Here is a 20,893-nt window from a genome sequence, read left to right as displayed (position 1 = left end):
CAAAAATATTAATAATAAAAATGACAATAGCTACATATCTATCAACAGTTGCTCTGAATGTGAATGGACTGAATGTGCCAATCAAAACATAGGTGACTGAGATAAGAAAACAAGACCCTTACATATGCTACATACGAAAGACTCACTTCAGATTAAAAGACATACACAGACTGGGGGTAGGAGTCTGGAAAAAGATATTTCATGAAAATGGAATGAAAAAAAAAAAAAAAAAAAGTCTAGGGTGGCAATACTTATACCAGACAAAACAGACTTCCAAACAAATGCTATAACAAGAGACAAAGAGGGACCCAGTAATTCTACTTATGAGTATTTCAAACAAACCTAAAACACTACCTTGAAGGGACATGTGAATCTATATGTTCATTGCAGCATTAATTACAATAGCCAAGATATGGAGGCAACCTGGGTGTCCAATCACTGGATGAATGGATAAAGAAGAGGAGGTACATATATATACAAGAGAATATCACTCAGTCATAAAAAAAAAAAAAATGAAATCTTGCCACCTGCAACAACATAGATCAAACTAGAGGGTATCATAGTGGAATAATTCAGAGAGAGAAAGACAAATGCCTTATGAGTTCACTTACATGTGTAATCTAAAAAACAAAATAAACAAAACAGAAATGAACTCATAGATACAGAGAACATTTTGATAGGTGCCAGATGAGAGGGGAGTTGGGGCAGTGGGTGTAAAAAAATGGAAAGGGAGTAAGAAGTACAAATTAGTAGTTACAAAACAGTCACGGGGATGTAAAGTATGGCATAAGGAATATAGTCAATGATACTGTAATAACTATATATGATGTCAGATAAGTACTAGACTTATGGAGTCAATCACTTGGTAAGTTATACAAAATGTCTAATCACTGTGTTGTATACTTAAAACTAATATAATATTGTATGTGAACTGTACTTGAAAAACAAAAAATTATTTTTTAAAAAAATGGCACTGGGTCAATTGGATATCCATATTGAAAATAATAAATCTTGAGCCATATATCTAATACCAATTATAAAAACAAATTTGAGACAGAGTATGAATTAAATTTATAGAAAATATAGGTGAGTATCTTGATGACATTAGGGTAGGCAAAGATTTCATAAACAATATACAAAAAGCTCTAACCGTAAAGAAAAAATTATGTAAATTGGACTCCATTAAAATTAAGAATTTCTATTGATAAAAAGTCACTATTAAGACGGTAAAAAAGCAATCCACAGAGAAGTACTGACTATACATCTGAGAAAAAGACTCATACACGGTATAAAAAAACACCTACGCATAAATGAGAAAAAGGCAAATCTAACCCAATACAAAAATGAGCTAAAGACTTGAACAGGCACTTCCAAAGACAATATCCAAATAGTCAATTGATATATGAAGTGGTGCTCCATTTCGTTAGTCATTAGGATAAAAATTAAAACCATAATGCGATACCTCTGAACATTCATCAGAATGGCTAACTTGAAAAATAAAGAAAAATGCCAAGTGTTGGTGAGAATGTGGAATAACTTGAACTCTACTATATACTGCCGGTGGGAAGATAAAATGGTACAATCACTTTGGATAACGGTCTGAAAGTACCTACAAAGCTTAATGTAAACACATCCAGAATTTCCACTCCTAGGTCTATTCCCACAATAGAAAAGCATAAATATACACTCACCAAAAGGCATGTGTGTTGGGCGAACACAGATAAACTAATTAAAAGAGCCAAAACCTAAAAATACCCAAATGTTCATTAATCACAGAAACATTAAATACATCTTAATTTAGTCATACCATATAATGTTATAAGCTGTGAAAATGAACCAACTAAAGTTAACTCTAACAACAGGTGTCTCAAAAACACATAATACAAAAGAAGACCAAAATAAAAAAGTGTAATTCTAATTTTTATAATGCAAAAGCTGGTAAAACTAACACATAAAACACAGTGTTTTCAAGTCAGAACAGAGGCTACCCTTGAGGGGGCGGGGTAGTGACCGTAAAGTAGCTCCTGGGTGTTGGTAATATTGATCAGAGTGCTGAGTACATATTTACTTGAGGAAAATTCACTGAGTCACATATTTATGATGTGTACTTTTCAGTATTTGCATTATACATCAATCAAAGGTTTACTTTTAAAAAATGAGAGACAATACCAAAGAATGTTTGAAACGCACATTCACTCTCATTAGTAACAAAATACATGAATATTTAACGAAGGCACTGTTATGACTGATTAAATAAAGTCAGTAGACAAGTATTTATTGAGTCCCTGCTATGTGCCAAGTAGTATGTTAGCACTAATACAACGAGACAGATACTCTTTACTCCTTAGTTGCAGGGAGCTACAGTTGACAATTTTAAAAAGGAAGGAAGGTAGGAAGAAGAAAGAGAAGAAAGGAAGGAGGGAGGGTCCAAAATGTGAGGAAGATTAATAATGCATTTTTCATGGCAGCATAAAATGATGGGATTCTTGTGACAAGAAATTTGGCACCACATATCATGATCTTTAAAAATATCCATCTGCTCAACGAATTACTACACATTAGTATGCAAATCATATATTAGAATGATGACAACTATGTGAAACAAGTCTATGCACAGAAAAAAGTTAAAATATATCAAAATGTTTTTATTTTTTCATTATTTTCTTAAAGATCTTTAATAAAATCATATTGTAAAGAATTAGCCATAATTTGCCACTCAATACCAAAATGCATTTTATATATTAGGTAGTTTTCTATATCCTTCAAGGTTTTTTTTAACATGTATTTTCAAAAGGAAGTCTAATGAAAAAGTAAATCAATAGTATTTAATAAACCTTTTTTTATAACAATACAGATGTTATCCCTACATAGTTATGAAAAACAATTTGTGAGAGTTAAGATCCCACAAAAATAAATATCTGACGTAAGATTTTTCTTTAAGATAATTTTTAAAACTGTCCACTTTCTCTTAGAGATTCTCTTGGTCATAAAATGACTAGAGGCAAATACATACAGAAAGGAAAGGCTTTTCAACAAACTCACTCTAACACCATTTTCTGATAAGTTCACTGCTAAAGCTCCATTATAAAATCAAACATGCATTTACTTAAAAAAAAAAAAAAAGACTTCTCAATAAAATAAAATCAGATATACAAAGCTTTTGAATGCATTTTCCAAACAAAATAAACATTAACAATAATCCTAAAAAATATGAGTAACATTATTCTAAAATAAAAGTAAGTCACTGTGACCGAGTGTCTGGATTGAGGAAAGGGTATCAAGGACAAAATCTTGAGGAAAATCTAAACTATAATGAATAGACAAAATATGAAAGCCACAAAGGATGAATCAGAGAGCTAGGAGCAAAGTAAGGAGAGCTCAGCAGATAGACAAGGTCAAGGGGCCCAGGCACCATATTAGGGAGGAGATTAAAACTCAAGGGTGTCCACTGGATTTGGTCTTTTAGAGGCTGGCTTTGGCATCAGCAGTCGGGAGGGGACAGGGTTAGAGAGGGTGTGAATGGATAGGCTGCTTATGGACCAAGTCTGACCGGCATGGGAAAGGCAAGGCCTCCTGCCCCCAGGAGGACAGGAGGCATGAGAAGAGCATGAGTCTAAGGCCGAATTTCTGAAACTGCTGATATATAGACATGGATCGAGAGCTTACATGCTGAAAAGCTCTCCAGCAAAACCTGTGGACCACAGAGTTATCACAGCAGCCAAATTTTTTCTCCAGTATCACTGAGTGGCCCACATATAGGAGAAACAAAGGCAAATGGTTAAACTGCCATTTCCACGGAAGGTGGTGGTTAGTGTAAGGCACCAAGGCTGCTAAAGCTGACAGACAAAAGTCAGAGCAAAGGACTCAAGCAAGAAAGCCGAGAAAGGTGACTGTACACAGGGGAAAAAGGGAAGGTTCAAGTAGAAGCAAAAAAAATTAGGGCATGAGAGGCTGGGAGTATAGAATGTTACTGGAATTACTGGTGAATGAGATACCAGAATGAATTCATTAAGGGTGGTAAAGACTTTGCAAACAAAAAGGCATCCAAAGGTTTCAGTACAAACCCGACCATTTTTTAAAATACTAAATATAATTTTTTTCCAAGAGTCTCATAGCTAGACTCCTGAAAAAAATTTTAAAGTTAAAATATTGCTTTAAAAGTCATATATTTACTCATATTTTTTAATTTAGTGAGAGAATAAATTCTTGTTTTCTCACTATAAAATGAATAAAAGTATATTCAAAAAAATAGAAAAAAAATCACCTCTAATACCAGTACCTTAATACAGCTATTATTGCAGTAATTTTTTAGTATAGTCATAATACTGTATATAAAACTTTATAATTGGTTTCCAATTAACTATATGCATCTTTTAAGCCACATGCATTTTTCCATATTAATTTTAACACTTGCATAATATTTTTATCAATCAGTTCTGCTGCTGCTCACTAATTTAGGGCTACCATAAATTACGCAGGGATATAAATCAGCATGTATAATTTTTACATTTTCATGTCTGTCCTGAGAAGTAGATAATTACCAGTGTCTGAGGTGGGAAAGTTGTCCCTAAAGATCGAAAGAAGAATGGCAGGCTTATTTTCAGATGCACTATCTCTCTGGGTCATTGACAAGCCAAAAGATTTACCTGGAAGAAATCTTACAAAACGTGGCATGAAATGAAATCTTGGGCAGCAGGGAGGGCTGTCTTCAAACAAAGGACCTAAAGCAAATAAGTGAAAAGGAAAGAAAAAAATATATATGAAACAGCCTTAGAACGCAAACACTCCGACTTAATTCCTAAGATTCATGATAATGACAAAAAACACCACCAGGAGCATAAAACAAAACAAAACAAAACACTCTTCTCAATAGGTAAATCAACTGTACAGTAACTGCCATAAACATCCAATGACAGTTTCGGTGAGGAGATTACCCAAAGTAAGTGGAGAATGAAAGCCCCAAGGATATATACGGTATACAGTATATAAGGTAAAACTATTTTTAGAAATTCAAAAAATATAACGATTTTTGTTATAATTGAACAACTTCATGATATAATATGCTCATGTTTTAATTCCCTTCTATTTTAATCAATATGACTTGCAAAAAAAGAGAATTATTACTAAAAACTTGATCTGAAAATACACTGTTTTGAACATATATAAGTAAATGCTGGAATACAGACACCTCCAAAAGAGTAAACTATCATCTAAGAACCAAGTACTGATTTTGAAATCAACGTAGTTCACAGTACATGAGCTGTTCTGAGGGCTAACCAAAGTTCTGTTCTAATACACTATCATCTTGGAAGAAGTTTATTAAAAGTCAATAGATTTAAAATATTAGCTAATGAGATTTTCCTTAATGCATATAAACCAAGGTAGATACTCATCGTGAATGATACCATCTTCTTAGGTATCAGTTAGATAATAAATAATGGTAATGGACACTGTCAAATTGTATGAAAATAAGACCCATAAGAACTCATTCATGTCAAACAATAGCAGGTGTTCCTATGAAAAACACGTTTTTCCTTGGGTATTTCAAAAACAAGAGGAATTTCAACTATGTCCCCCACATACCACAATGTTCTACAAGCATTATAGTTTTCTTTAAATCCTATTATTTACCTTTAAGATTCCAGTCATACAATTCCAAAATATCTCTGAATAGGAATAACGAAAAGAGTTCAAGTCCCTTCACACAAAAATTCTGAAAAATAAATCAAAACCAAATTACTACAATATTATAAATATATATTAACTAAAGGTTCAACTTGTTCTAGTCAAGTGTCTTAAAAAGTGCCTACTGAATCTATAGTTAAATCATGTAATTTCCTAAGTTTGACCACTGTCCTACAAATAATAGCTCATTGGCTTAAAATATAAATGAAGTAGGCAATAATGGCATTAGAATTCCTATGAAAATGTGAACCCAGTCCTTCCTGATGTACAAATAAACTGATGTGAAATTTAAAAATTAAAGTATTCTTTATGTCATATTTTTCTAACTTAATTATAAAATGCATCAGAGTATCCTGGGGACTTTTTGTTAATTCAAATTATACACACACAGGCAGGTCCTGATAGGTTTGTCCCCCTCACCCGACCCCTGCTCACCACCAACACCCAAAGAGGCCCAGAGTCACCATTAGTTACCATAAACAGAGGTCTTTTGTTCAAATTCTTAATGAAGGCAAATAAAGGGCTACGAAAAACTACAAAAGTTTGTACCAAAATTTCTCCAGTAAACAAGCTTAACAGATAATACATTTGCAAGAGAGACTTGTCTCATAATTCTTCCTCCTACTTCTTTTGCTCAGGGTTCATAAATCACCCTGCATGAGATCACGCCAGAGTCATAAACTTTTACAAGAGCAAATGAGGGCTTATGACCTTAAAAATCAAAAAGAAGTAAAAAAGAAAAAAAAAAAAAAAGGCCTTTTAAGCAGGAGAATGGAGGGGGGCACTTTCTCTTTAATCCTTTTTGAAAGACAGGTAGAATTAACAGGACTTGCTTTGAATGAAACAGGTGCGAACTAAGCACGTGTGTCATCCAACGCCCCCCTCACCCCGCCCCCTGTGCTCCGCTGCCATGACAGAGCTGCGTTGTTAAACAAGGTTTGCAAGAAAAGCCAGGGCCTCAGGAAATCGACCCCGACTCCAACACAAGGTTAAGTGCACAAGCTTGTTTGCTGTCTGGTTGTTATTTCATAGCGCGATTTGTTGACATCACTAAATTCAAGATCAGGCAATGAATCATTCTGAGATTCACATTAATCTTGCTTTGGAATTTTAAACCTCTTGCATATATTTAGATAAATCTGCTGCTGAGCATCCGCAATGAAAAACAATTAGGAAAAATATGTAAATATATGGGAAGAAAAATGAACCAAGCATTGATCTTGTCATGGAGATAATGAATAAGATTATTCCAAGAGCGTCAGATTCAATTTCACTATTCTAATTTCCTCTCTGATAAAGACCAGTAGCCAAAATCTGTCCCCTATCAGAAACAAACTAGATGCAGATGTAAAGGTACCATCAGTAGATGCAACATGAGGAGAAATGGGTTCAAAAATTTGTAAGTTTAAAAATGACCCCAATTTTAACCTTGTTCCTAGATTTCTGTCTCACTGACTCAACAGTGAACTAAATACCTTAGGTGTATTCCTATGGCAAAAAGCCAGTGCCAGCTAAGTTCAATGCTTTAAAGATATGTGTGCAATAAACAAAAGAGCAGACTACATCATGCTGTTAAATAATCTTCTTCCTTACCTCAGGCATCATCTCTTCGATGAAATGAATCGTGTAGTCTATGTTGAATCTAATTACTTTACACAGTGGAATCTGCAAGAGTAAGGAGAGGTTCAGTTCCGCAACACCTTCCTGCAGGCTCACATTGCACAAGTGTCTGCTACTTGACCGAGAAGGCCATGAACCGAATGAGAAAGCTTCACTTAATCCAAGCTGCTAACAATGCTGCACACGAAGCTTGACCACAACTGCTGGATTTTAATGGTAAGAACCCAGTTGGCTCAGCCTCTACAGGAAACCTGCATAATGTTGGTGCTTAATTAACTGTATGAGGGACAACACAAACAGACAAGAACCCATTAAAAGCAAACAAATCGCCTCTAAAGAATTAATAAAACCACAATTAAATACTTCTTTTTCTCAGGTTTTTAAAAGCTTTCAGAATTTTTGGGTCTTCGGGCAGATCAGGGAGAGCAGGCTGACAATTCATCAGTTACAGATTCATAAGACACTGAAGTGCTCACAAGTCACGCTGCCTATCCGGTTCTGGCGCAAAAACAATCGTGGTAATAAAAATAATAATAATAAATTATAATAAAACTAATAACAGTTATAAATAGCATTTATTAAGCCAGGCACTGTTCTAACGCTTCACATACTGTCGCTCATGTAGCCATCCCTATGACACAGGTACAACTACCATCCCCCTTGTACTGTGGAGGAAACTAAGGTAGAGAGTCATCGGGCACCTTGCCAAAGGTCACCAGGACCTGGTGAATTCGAAAATCGTGCTCTAGACCCAAGCTCTAAGTCACTAAAGTATACACCTCCCATTACCTGTTCTACTACTCGGGGTACATGTGAAAATGAAAGAAGGCTCAGGTGAAATAAATCCTGACCTAACCTATTTTGCTAGTATCGTCAGACACTAACTAGCTTAGTGCCTAGATATAATAGGTTTTCCATAAATATATTTTTGAATAAAGGAAGGAATGAGAAATGGAGGGTATGAAGATACTTGCAGTGGCTTGGATGACAAGCTGGGGAAAATAATAGACTCAGAAGCCTTAGAGATGTGTTAAGTAGGCTTTTCTGGCCGCTCAATCTGTCCATAAGATGATTTTTTATAAATGTAATCGTTTTTACAAAGCATAGCAATCAGAAAGAAACAAATTTTAATTCTACCAGCCAAAGGAATGGTAAGAAAAACAAAAATTGTCTTATAATGCCATCTACTGGAAATCTTTTTCTCAGAAATGAAGTTTACTTCTTAGGCGCTTTTTCATTTTTAAGCATGATGGCTAATTTGAGAAAAATTCATAATTAACTTTAATAAGAGATCCATTTTCAACTTTCTTGTGATAATGAGTTCTAAATCAACTGAAGCTACATGCTAAAGCCAGTATCATTTTTAAGTTCTTTGTTCTTACGATCATTTAAAAATGTTTGAGACCTATAAATTTGTGGATTACTCATATTTTTTTAAAAACCTATTCTTTGCTAACAACTGTTAGGTTCATAGTTACTCTAACATGTCACAGTCCCTACCTTTTTTAAAAGGTAAGGATCTAAAAGAGAAGGCATGTAAACAAGTATAAACAGAATGATACAATGTAACTTACAAGTACAATTAAAAAACAAATAAGCAAACAGAAAGTATAAAGTTCAAAAGACCCAAAAAGGAGGTAACACTTGAGTTGAGTCTTCAAAGATGGGGAGGGATTTTCCAGGTCATCCAAAAAAATTAAGTTGGGGAGGAAGAGATGTTTAGTTTCTAGCAAGACAGAGAAAGGGAGCGAGGGAAGAATAAGTCATTTAGCTGTGTGATTCTGGCCAAGAAAGCATGAACTATATTATGCAAACCTTATAAACAATGTTAAGGATTCAGGGCTTATCCTAGGCAATAAGAAGTCATTCAAGTTAGCAAGAGACTACCATAGTTTACATTTTGGATGGGGTGCTATGTAAAGTGTGGGATGGGTTTAGAGGGGAACACGGGAAACCAGAAGACCAGACTGGAGTCTAACGAAACGGCCGAGGAGCCGAATGAAGAGATTAGAAAGGAGGGGGCAATTTATAAACACAGAAGAAATTACGGACATACACAGTGACCGTTCATTCTGACATGGAAATGAGAGAGAAGAATAGGAGATAATTTCTAAGTGTCTGGCCTAGATAGATCACAAAGGATTTAATACAAAGGAAATCATAGGGTATTCTCTGAACCTCAAACTCAGTACGTGGGAAAGATGACAAGCTCAGTTTCGCACAGGTTGAGGATGAGGTACCTAAGGAGAGCATCAGGGTGGGTCTGCCCAGCAGGTAATCTGAAATGTGGGTGTGAAGCACAAAGCCTTTGTTAAAGCTTTAAATATTGATTTGGTGAGGATCGGAATGTGCATAGGAGGAAAAACAAGTGGGTGAGACTACATTACTCAGGGAGAGAGTATCCAAAAAAGGACCAGACCTCTTGGGAACAGTCAAGAGGCAGGTAGAAAAACAGCAAAAGTGTAAACTTTACTCCTTCTACTAGGTGCAAAAGCAGCTCTGATGGACGATTTATGCAAGTACAATCCTTTTCCCATATTATTTCAACTAAAATCACTTTAGTTTGGAATTTCTTTTTTGACCTCTTACACACGCTTTATTTTCTTTTGAGCTCTCATCCATTACACTAGAGCCCTTCTCAGATACACAAATTGTAAAGGCAGGATCTCCTTTTCTATTCAAACTTGAATCTCTCTCTAAGACTCAGCGAAAACTTGTCATTTTCCTACATACTAGAAGCTCAAATGATTGGACGCTTAATTGGTCAATCAAAAAATATAAATACATACCATCATTTCTTAAAACATCTTTGGATAGTGACTGACACTAACTCCTATCTCATTGTGCCAAAAACAAACCAAAACACCCTCCCTAAACTTCTACATCCTATCTCTACTATTTTCAGGCACTAAATGACCAAAGGCAGGGCAGTGAGGCCACTGGAAATGAGAAGCCAAGTTAAGGCAAGACAGAAATGATCAGGAAGCTTTCTGATGCTTTTGAGAGTGGGATAAGATATTATGCATCTAATACATATATCTTTATAATTTTAGTTGTGTTGTCGAAGTCCTTAGTACCATCAGGTATTTTAAGTAATAGCAAAGGTACTACATAGAAGGATAACATTCTCCCAGAACACTCTATACTCAGCCAACAAGGCTTTCAATCCATTTCAGTTCAAGGTCTTAGGAGAACTTGCTGGAACTAGATTTGGTTGCGATTCTAACACTACAATCATTTGCATGCCATTCGAGCTCATGTTCTCTAGCACAAAAATGAATCAGATCAGGAAAGCGATTTAATAGTTCTTTTTCTTGGGAGGCTATTTCAAATTCAAGAGGCCTTTGATGGATCTAATTCCTATGAACTGTACAGCACTGCCTGAAACGCGATTTATTTTATCAACGTCTCTAACATAAATGATGGGGCTTATCTTCTCATTACAAAGTTCTCAAATTTTGAGAACTTGAATATTTTCATATAAAATATATGCTGAAGCCGGGAATTTTTCAATCCTATACTTTATTTTATAACAACAGTTAAAACTGCAATTAATTTAGCATTAGCAGCCTCTCAGTGACAAACCTCATGCTGAGGGACTTTAATAAAGCTCAAAGAATCATTTGTCCAAGGTCACATAAATACTAAGAATTAGTGGAAAAAACAACATAGTATTAGAAGAAAAATGCAAACCCAGGTCTGTCTGACATCTCTTCCAAATTAAGAAGTGCAATATTTATTGTATACCAAGTGCTGTATGATAAACACTTCCATGTGTCATCTCATTTTTTTTTTTTACTAAAGCCAATAAGATTGCTAAAACTAATACCTCTATCTTAAGATGAGACAGTCAAGGCTTATAAAGATTGAAATGTCAAATCATACAGCTAGCTAGTAAGTGGAATTCACTAATGTTTAAAACTTTGGTCTCTCTGAAGCCACATCAATTTCCTTCTTTGATTAAGAAGATCTTAAAAGTTAAAATAAAATCTGCACTACTTCTAGGGAATTAAGAGATGAGATGACATATATTTTTAAATATTTTCATGGTAACTAAATTATGTGCATTTGCAAGCCCTCTGAGGGAAGGGGGAAAGTGGACTGGAAGACTTCTAAAGACCTAACTCTAAGACCAGGAGATTGGTGTAACAAAGGGTTTGAGTACCTAACTGAGAATCTTTTTGAAAAGGCAACAAAACCATCAAAATTCAAAAACCTCCTGGTCCCTTTTCACATAGATTGTTTAAGAATAGTCCAATATAAAATTCTGTAACTATGTAAATTGACATATGTTAACTAGACTTATTGTGGTGATCATTTCACAACATATACAAATGTTGAATCATTATGTTGTACATCTAAAACTAATATAATGTTATATATCAATTATATGGCAAAAGAAAAAAAGAAAGAAAAGAAAAAATGAAAAAAAAATAGTCGAGTATTGCACCTTTTGTATATTACAGTCCACCCTGGAGTTAAATGTGGTATGTATCACCATATGGTTTTATTTTTACATTTACAATTTACAATGTTATCATCTTCTCAAAGAAAATTCTCTAGGATAAAAAATACTGTGGAATAAAAACAATCTCACGAAGAAAACAATTTTTTGATTTAAATTAATATTGCTATTATGAAATCAAGTCCACTTATAAAGAAAAAAAGAATGATAGAAAGGAAAAAGTTTAGCAAAGATTTGACTCTTTATTCTCCAAAGGAATAGAATTTCAAGTTTTAAGTAAACTGTACTAAAATAACTTCTCATACTGCAGTTATAAACCAGAAAGGATTAAAGAACATTATTTTGAGGTAGATATATACCATAGCTATAATTCAATAAGTACTATAGCAGTGTCTAGACTGGGTAAAGTATACTGCTACACTCTCTTCCTGAGCTACCAGCAAATTCATTCTACGCCCAACTGGAATACAGAATAAGTAAGACAATTCCCAAGATGCCAGCTTTGAGACAGAAAGATTTTGACTCCTAGATACAGAACTTCCATTTGAACCAATTACCAACAAAGCAGCCTTAATACCTGTATAAAAATATCATAAATCTCTATGTCAGATAAAGCCTCTTAAAGAAGACATATTCCTGGGATTCAAAAGCTGAAAAGTATATGAAATTAATTCAGGCTCCAGATGTCCTGAGCCAGCTCTATTTCTTTTTCTGTAGCTCAGAGACTAAATAATAGCTTCTTCTTAAAACTTTCCAACTTTCTTTTGAAGGACACCCAACCCAAAATAGCTTTGACACATTACTCCACAGTTTATCTTTCTTTTTCAATCTTTCACACTCTCAAAATGTTATTCTGACACGTTTACTTACACCATTTAATGTGGACCAAACCTGTGACTCAATTAGCACAGATGTCACATTCCCACCTGACACACACTGCCACAGACTTCCTGCAGCTCATGCAGAGGGACACAAAGTAAATGTTGCTTAGAAGTCAGAGGAAAGGAAATTTATTTTGATTTTTAGAAAAAAAGAATGAAGGGAAGGAAGGGACATAAGGACAGAGAAAGCCAGCCAATCAGCACATACTTACATTGGTCAGGGGAGCATGTGCAAACATAGAAAATCCTTCAAAGATATACTCATGATCGTCATATTCTATAACAGTTGGTCTGTCAGTCTAAAAACAAACAGAAACGTAAAGCTTAAATTAAATAATGGCATGATCTGTGTGTGAAGAAATCCATCAGGACACAAAGCAACCAACAGGAAAAATGTAGGGACTCCATAAACTTTGTTAATGTTTTTCCAAACACTAGGGAGAACTTTATACAAAAGTTTAATTGTAAGTGGAATTCTCTCGCTTCGGCAATATTTATGTACTAAGACAACCAAGAATGTTTATGTAGATGCTATTAAGAAAAAAAAAAGCTACATGTCTTCCTTTCCTAGTAATTTATTTAATTCCACACTATAGTTCTTACTGAACTATATTTCTGAACTAATAGAAGTCTTAAAAAGAACAAGATAACACATAGTTGACTCAAAGCTCAAAGTGAAAAAGACTCAGCATCATGATGGTCAAAACTAGCAACAACCTGCAAGGCTCTTGAAGGCCTCGAGGTCCCTGCCAGTTCAGCCCCTCACAGTTCCATTCTCAGGCCCTCCAAGAAAAAGTCAACACACCAAAAGCTACAATAAATCAATTCCTGAATAATGACGAAAATCTTAATTAAAATTTAATATGTAATTAAAACATACAAACGTTGATCTATGCATAACAGACTCTCTTCTTTATGCCATTCTTACTGCACATCACCTTTAATCCTAAATACTAAATATGGAGCTAATTATCCAGACTGGTAACCTAAAAGATATGTCTTTTACATAGGTATTAAATATTATTCTTTTAAATATTATATATACATACTATTATACATAAACTTGGCAGGGGGAGGACTAAAGAATATCTAAATGTACATTATTTGTTTTGTCAATACTACCACTACTTTCTACTTGAATAACTTAACAAAGCTGGTCTAAATTAAAAACAATCAAAAGAGCTTCTAAAAAAATAATAATGGTACAGCCACTCTGGAAAACAATTTGGTAGCTCCTCAAAATATTAAACATAGAGTGACCACACAATCCATCAACGCTAGTCCTAGGTTTATAACCAAGAGAAATGAGAACATACATCCACACAAAAACTTGTACACAAATGTTTATCAACTGATGAATAGACAAAATATAGTATATCCATTCTATATTATAGAATAATATTTGGCCATTAAAAGGAATGAAGCTGCACGATACAACACAAATGAATCTTGAAAACATTATGCTAAGTGAAATCAGAAGCCAAAAAGATCACATATTCTAGGCTCCCATTTACAGGAAATATCTAGAATAGGCAAACGACAGAGAAAATATCTTAGTAGTTGATGAAGGCTAAGGGGTGGAAAAGAACTGAATGCTAATAGTACAGGGTTTCTTTTGGGGATGACGAAAATGTTCTAAAATTAGATTGTGGTGATGGTTTCACAATTCTGTGAAAAGATTAAATATCATGAAATACACACTTTAATGGGTATATCTTGTGGCATATGAATTACATTTCAATAAAGTGAAAATATATAATTATTAATAATCATTTTGAATCTCTTGATGATACGAGTAACCGAAATGAATAAATTTTGTCATGTTAAAGGCAATATAGCATAGTGTAATAGCATACAGCCATGCGTGATGGAGTCTGTCTGCCTAGGTTCAAATCCCCACTCTGCCACTTACTACCTGAACAATCTTAAGCAAGCTACTTAAGCGCACCTGAAAAACATGGAATACCCCATCTGCTGAGTGGGGATGATACTATCTACTTCATCAGTTTGTTGTGAGAAATGAGTTAATATATGTTATACACTTAGAATGGTGCCTAATACCATAGTCGATAAATATTAAGTATTATTATTTACTGTCATAAATACAATAGATTTTCTTATTTGGGTCACTTAAAAATGTATAAGCTATTCAGTAATTTTTAAAAGATGTTGAAAGCATTCTTTCAACTCCATAGCTCCAATGAATAGCTCCATAATTCTTTGGCTATTATGTGGCACCAACAATATAAATGAAAAAGGTACAGAAAGTAGTATAGTAAGAAGGTCAAAACAAAAGTCATTATAATAAAGGCAATTTTATCAAAATAAAGTAGAATACTTTTAAAACAAAGAACTTTTAAGAACTGAGTCAGTATTTAGTCTATTCATATTTTATCCTATGTACACACATTCAACCATTTACATTTCAAAATAAATAAAATCTGATTTTGTTAGGAACTTACTAAAAAGTTTGTAGGAGGGGAGACTGTAATTCGATAGTGGAAAAGTCTGCCAGCATTATTGGTCATAGGACGACAGGGCTTGATGGCCTAGGGGGGAAAAGTGAGATTAAAAGTAAAGAAGGATAATAATATGTTTATTTAAAAATGGACTGCATTTTCTAGCTTCACATCAGACAAAAGAGGTTTTATGTGTGCTCCTTCACAGGCTAGTAGGAAAGAACAATATTCACTTTACCGTTAACTAGATGAATAAAAAAGGGCTGGCTGGTCCCCAACATTCAATTCATTGCCCCATATATAAACGACAGGTTAGGATAACATAAAGATCTTTCTAGATTTAAATTTCTATGACTAACTTCCCTTTTATTTGTAAAATAATATAATAATTGACCTTTGGCTGGGAAAAAAAGAGGGAAAAATAATCTCAGAAGTAATAGCAGTAGGTTATAACAGAGGAAAAAAAACAGCAAAAGGATTAAATATACTAAGTAAAAATAGAAGGGATCAGAAATGAAAGTAGGAGAGGAATATGCATGGAGCTTAAGACAGGAAAAAGAAAACAGAAAGCGAGCAAAAGAAGCATCAGTGGAATCACTGGGTACACTGCGATCAACCCAGACCACCTTTCAGGGAAGGACCTGCTGCCCGCTGTGTAGAGAATGGACAGCAGAGAGTCTCAGAGCAAGGCAGAGGCATAAAGGCTCAGCCATCGCAGCCCAATTCAAACAGATAATAATCTTTCCTCGGATCATCACCACGTAGATGGGGTTTTGTTGGGGCTGACATGGTTCGACTAATCTCTCTGCCCAATCCTGCTTACATCCTCTTCCGTTCACAGGTGAAGATCCCTAAGAAACATCATGCATCCCAAATTCCATCTCAGCATCTGCTTCTGGAAAATCCAATGTGCAAGAGTTGGTACCAAGAGTGATCCAAAAAAGCAGAGAAGATGGGGTTCTAGAGGTGAATCACTTACCCCCAACTGGCAATAAGGACCCCATCACGCTGGTAGGTGGAGCACACAGCCTCTGGCACCAGATGGCACATCTCACTTTCAGTGATGATGAATAAGGAGGCTTTATCAGTAGAAGCAGATATTTAAGATTATCAGGGAATGATAGCTATAAGAATAGTGGTATGGATGGCTTTTGCTAAGCACCACTGATGCTCTATCATGTTATTCAAACTCTGGTGTGCCTTGAAATCACCTGGATGACTTGCTAAATCTCAGGTTGCTTGCTCCCCACCTCAAGAGTTTGATTCAGCAGCTAATGCAATTTGAGAATCTGTAGTTCTAACAAGTTCCCAAGTGATGCTGATACTAGTCAGAAGACTTCACCTGGAGAATCATTTCTCTACAGAAATGAACAGCAGAGGAGGCAAAAAGGCTACTGGAAGCCAGATGTGAAAGCCAGAGGGCCTTTTGGAGGCACACAGAGAAGCTCTCATCACCTGCAGTGAGAAGTCAGAGCAAACCAGGACCAAGCCCAGGGCTTATCTAAGTCAGAGTGAGTAGATTTTAAAAGACTATTAATGTCCAACCAAGGAAAGCCTGTAATGGACCCAGAAACATCCCCCATCCCTCGCCCCCACCCCAGTACCCAATCAGTCTCTCCTCCTGGCCAACGGACCTATAATTAAGGTCATTTCACAGCACAGCCCAGCTGGGGAGGTGCTGGGAAGAGAGATTATGTCCCAAAGGAGCTCCAAGAACTAGCCAGCATGTACCAGCAACAGCAGTCTGCACAGAACCAGATGTTTAGAGGGCTTGATCAAAACGGCCAGATTATAAAAAGGGAGCATTCATGATTCAAAGACACCAGGAGATGCTGGGAATTCCCTATTAAGATGTCTCCTAAAAGAGTAAAAAAGTGATGGCCTACATTAAGTGAAAAGTTAAAATATCAAAATTGCCATGATAGAGGAGGCAGGGATGCAAAGACTCCAGGAAGTGGGCATATTGTAATAGATATAATATCTATGACTGAAAAATATACCAGATAATCATATTCTATGGGAAGGCCGAGTGGATATGGCCTTTACCAAGACCAAAAGGAATGTGCTGGTGGAGGGGCACCAGCTTTACTAGGAAGATCAGTGGTGGCCTCTTCTGCAGGCCAAGGATGACTGTAAAAGAGGCTATCACAGAACAAAGTTTCCTGACAGCAACAAATGTGACAGGACTCTGAAACAAAAGAGGCCAAATAGATGATAGGGCTAACTGTTAGAAGGCAGTTTGCATAATTATCATTATGACCAGCAAGATCAAAGTGGCAGCCAAGGGGGTCTGTCTCATAAAGAGTCATGGAAGTAGTCAACAGAACATGGTGTCCTTAGGTACAAATAAATGGGTAGCGGACAAAAGTACTACTTAGTTTGTACCAACAAAAGAAATCAAGAATGGAAAATCAAGTAGCTGAAGGTAAGTTGCTCCAATAAAGTCATGATTCCCTGCCCAGTTCCAGACCTGATCAAGTTTTCAGACTGAAATCTATTGACTGAAAAGGTAGCCAGTTCCCAGGAGGCCTTGCAATAACATTACATGCAAAAATGGTCACAACAACCTTCACTTTCCCAAGGGGCCTCTGGCCACTGACCCAGGTAACAGAACATTGGGGAAAACAGAACCCAGAGAGTTCAAGGCATGTTGGACTCAGCATCAGAATCAACATTTCTGAGAGACTGGATGCATCATCCTCATACCCTCAAGAGAGTGGAGGACATGAGGCCAAGGCAGTAACGGAAATCTTGGTCAAGGTCTGGCTTACAGTAGGACCACTGAATCCAAAAATCCACCCAGTGGTCATTTCCCTGGTCCCTGAATGTATCGAATGAAATTGATAAAACTTGCAAATGGCACCAACCCGCAGGGGGTCCTTGATCTGTGGAGTAAGAGCCATCACAATGGGAAAGGTCAAGGGGAAGCCAATGAAATTACCAACCCCCCTCAACATGGGCATCAAAAACAGCATTGTGCACAGGGATGGTGGAGATTAGTGCCACCCTTAAGGATCTGAACGACACAGGGGTGATGCCCCAATCACTATCTGTTTAACAATTTGGCTCCTAAAGAAACTAAATGGATCCTAGAGGACAACTGTAGACTACCACAAGCTCAACAAAGTAGCAGCTCTAAGTTCACCTGCTGTGCCAGGTATTGTAGCTTAGAGAAGATTAATATGATCTCAGGTACAAAATATGTGGCAAATAATTCGCAGAATGTATTCTTTTCTATCCCCATCAGAATAAGGATAAGAAATGATTCACATCTGCATAGAACAGACAACGTTTACGATTTGGTTGCCAGTCTGTGTTAACTCTTCCACTTGCTGTAATGATGCAGTCCAAGGAGCTCTTGACCTTCTGGACATACTGCAGAGCATTATATTGCTCCATTGCATCTTTGACATTATTATGTTGATCAAGCTAAAAGCCTGGGTAAAACGCACACGCTCCAGAAGGTGAGATAAGCCCTACGAAGATTCAGGGGCCTACCACGGCCACAACATTTTTAAGACTCAGTCGTCTGGAGGAGTGCCAAGACATCCATGCAAAGTAAAAGACAAATTATCACCTCTTCCATCTCCAACAGTTAAGAAGGAAGCACAACAAGTGGGCCTATTTGGGTTCAGGAGGCAGCATAATCCCCACCTAGGAATATTGCTTCAGCCCATTTATAGAGTGGTACAGAGAGTATCAGCTCTGAGTGTGGCTCAGATGAGAAAGACCTCTGCAGTTCCAAGCTACGCTGCAAGCAGCCCTGCTGCAGGGGCCACACAATTCAGCAAATCCTACACTGCTGGTGGGAAAAGATGCTGAGAGGAGTTCGGGGCCGTGCTGAGAATCACGATGTTGGTCTCTGGGGTTCTGGAGCAAAGCCATGCCATCTAGAGTAAAGAATGATATGCCTTTAAAAACCGACTCCTCGTGCGCTTACTGGGCCCTGGTAGATAAGGAAGGCGTGGCCAAGGTACAGCAAACAAACAAGTGGTTGGAAATGCCCAACATAAGCTAGGTTCTGTCAGTCCCACTCAGGCACAAGTCTGACAATCTCACATGAGATGGAGGTGATACACCCAGAATCAAGCACACAAAGGAGCAGCAGACACGATCCAGCTGCATGAGCAGGTGGCCTACCAGTGTTGCACCAGCACCCCTCTCTCAGCTGATGACTACGAATGGAAGAACGAAAGCTGAAGGGAAAGCTCAAGCTTGGTTTGCAGATGGGTCAGTCAGTAAGGGGGTTCAAGCTGAAAACGGACAGCTCTGCAGCCTCATTCAGGATGGGCTTGGAAAGACAGCTATGAGGGAGAATCTTCCAAATGGGCAAAGTTTCAGGTGGTATACCTGGTCATCCACTTTGTATGCAAAGAGAAGTGGCCTGAGGTTAGAATACAGATGGATTCAGGTTAGAAGCACGTGGCCATGCCAGCTGGTCAGAAGTTTAGGAGGAAAAAAATTGGAAGATCAGGAATAAGGTGTTGGGGTAGAGATTTGTGAGTAGACAAATGAGAGTGAGTATGACAATCTCTCCATCACATGTAGGTGTCCATTGGAGAGCACTCACTATGGAAGAGGTGCTAACCCAGTGAGTCACAAAATGACTCAGCCAGATGGTGTCAGCCAGCCTCAGTCATCAGCCACCATAGTTGAAAGGATGGGCATATGAATGAAGTGGGCACAGTAGCACAGATAGAGGCTTCACATAAGCCCAAGAGCATACACACGCTTACCAAAGCTAAGCTGGCTAAGTTGACTGCCACTGTCGAACGTCCAACCAGCCACCTCCAATGACCAGCGCTGGGCCCCCCAAATGGCACTATTCCTTGAGAAGACCAACCTGCCACTTGGTAGGAAGTAGACTGCATCAGCCCCATCCATCCTGAGTCAGAAGTCTACTCTCATAGGAATAAACACGTACTGTGAGTATGGGTTTGCCTGCCCGTAGGTCCTCAGCCAGTATCACTGTCCACCCAGGTCTCTCTTCAAAACAGGGCCTGTGAGGGCAGCAGGTAGCAGACAGCCTGCAGCCACTGCCTCCTTTACAGTCAGACTCCTCTGCAGATCCTCCTACCCCAAAGTCATTCCCTTCCTTTGGCAGACTGCTTTGGGGACAGAGGGAAATGGGGTATGAAGAACATTCCAGCAAGCCAATTCTGACAGGTCAGGCTTTATCAGGCCCATCACAGCTTGACTTCTCCCTCTGCTCAATCCTGCCTCCACTCTCTTCCTGCCTGATCCCTATTAAACACCTCACACCCCGCACTCCACTACAGCATCTGCTTTCAGAGAGCCCAACCTGAGGCACGCACGTGGACACTCACAAAGTATAGACCTTGTCCCACAGTTCCTTGTCACACACGCCAACTTTCAAAGACAAATGAGGTAAAAGTGAGGCAAGCAGTTCAAAATATCTATCACTGTCTCATTTATTCCAATTATTGGAACCAACTCAAACAAGTTTTTAAATAGAAACTAAGGATTTATATCTATTATGTTTAAACATAATATGCTGAATCATAAAGTGACAATCCCAGGATTAATAAGAACATTATAAAAATTAAAGATAATGGGAGAAAATGAAGGAAAGTAATTGAAAGAGAATAGTTATATATAACTATTATGTAAGAGTATTCAACCTAATCAGTCAGACATATCCAAATATGTGTCCCTGATGGGCCAGGTGCTGGGTCTGGAGTTAGAACAGTCCGTGAGCTATTCAGTTTAGTGGGGGCAACAGACTAACAAAGACAGCAGCAGACCTTGTGTACCAAGGGAAA

The 20,893-nt window shown here is 37.2% G+C and overlaps 1 protein-coding gene across 4 annotated transcripts in view; it reads right to left on the bottom strand.

The window, feature by feature from the left end:
- The window catches only part of DROSHA (drosha ribonuclease III), a 107,433-nt gene that overhangs the window by 63,291 nt on the left and 23,249 nt on the right, over nt 1–20,893 (bottom strand). For all 4 annotated transcript variants that reach the window (XM_006907113.3, XM_006907114.3, XM_015585734.2 and 1 more), the window contains 5 exons: nt 15,114–15,200; nt 12,864–12,950; nt 7,279–7,350; nt 5,632–5,713; nt 4,647–4,721 (listed from right to left, as the gene is read on the bottom strand). In XM_006907113.3, coding sequence (XP_006907175.1) covers nt 4,647–4,721; nt 5,632–5,713; nt 7,279–7,350; nt 12,864–12,950; nt 15,114–15,200 — 403 coding nt within the window. The remainder of the gene's footprint in view (nt 1–4,646; nt 4,722–5,631; nt 5,714–7,278; nt 7,351–12,863; nt 12,951–15,113; nt 15,201–20,893) is intronic.

This window comes from Pteropus alecto, unplaced genomic scaffold (assembly GCF_000325575.1).
Source record: "Pteropus alecto unplaced genomic scaffold, ASM32557v1 scaffold152, whole genome shotgun sequence".
NCBI classification, from domain to species: Eukaryota; Metazoa; Chordata; class Mammalia; order Chiroptera; family Pteropodidae; genus Pteropus; species Pteropus alecto.
Note: the sequence above shows the minus strand (reverse complement) of the source record. Positions and strands in the feature narration are given on the sequence as shown.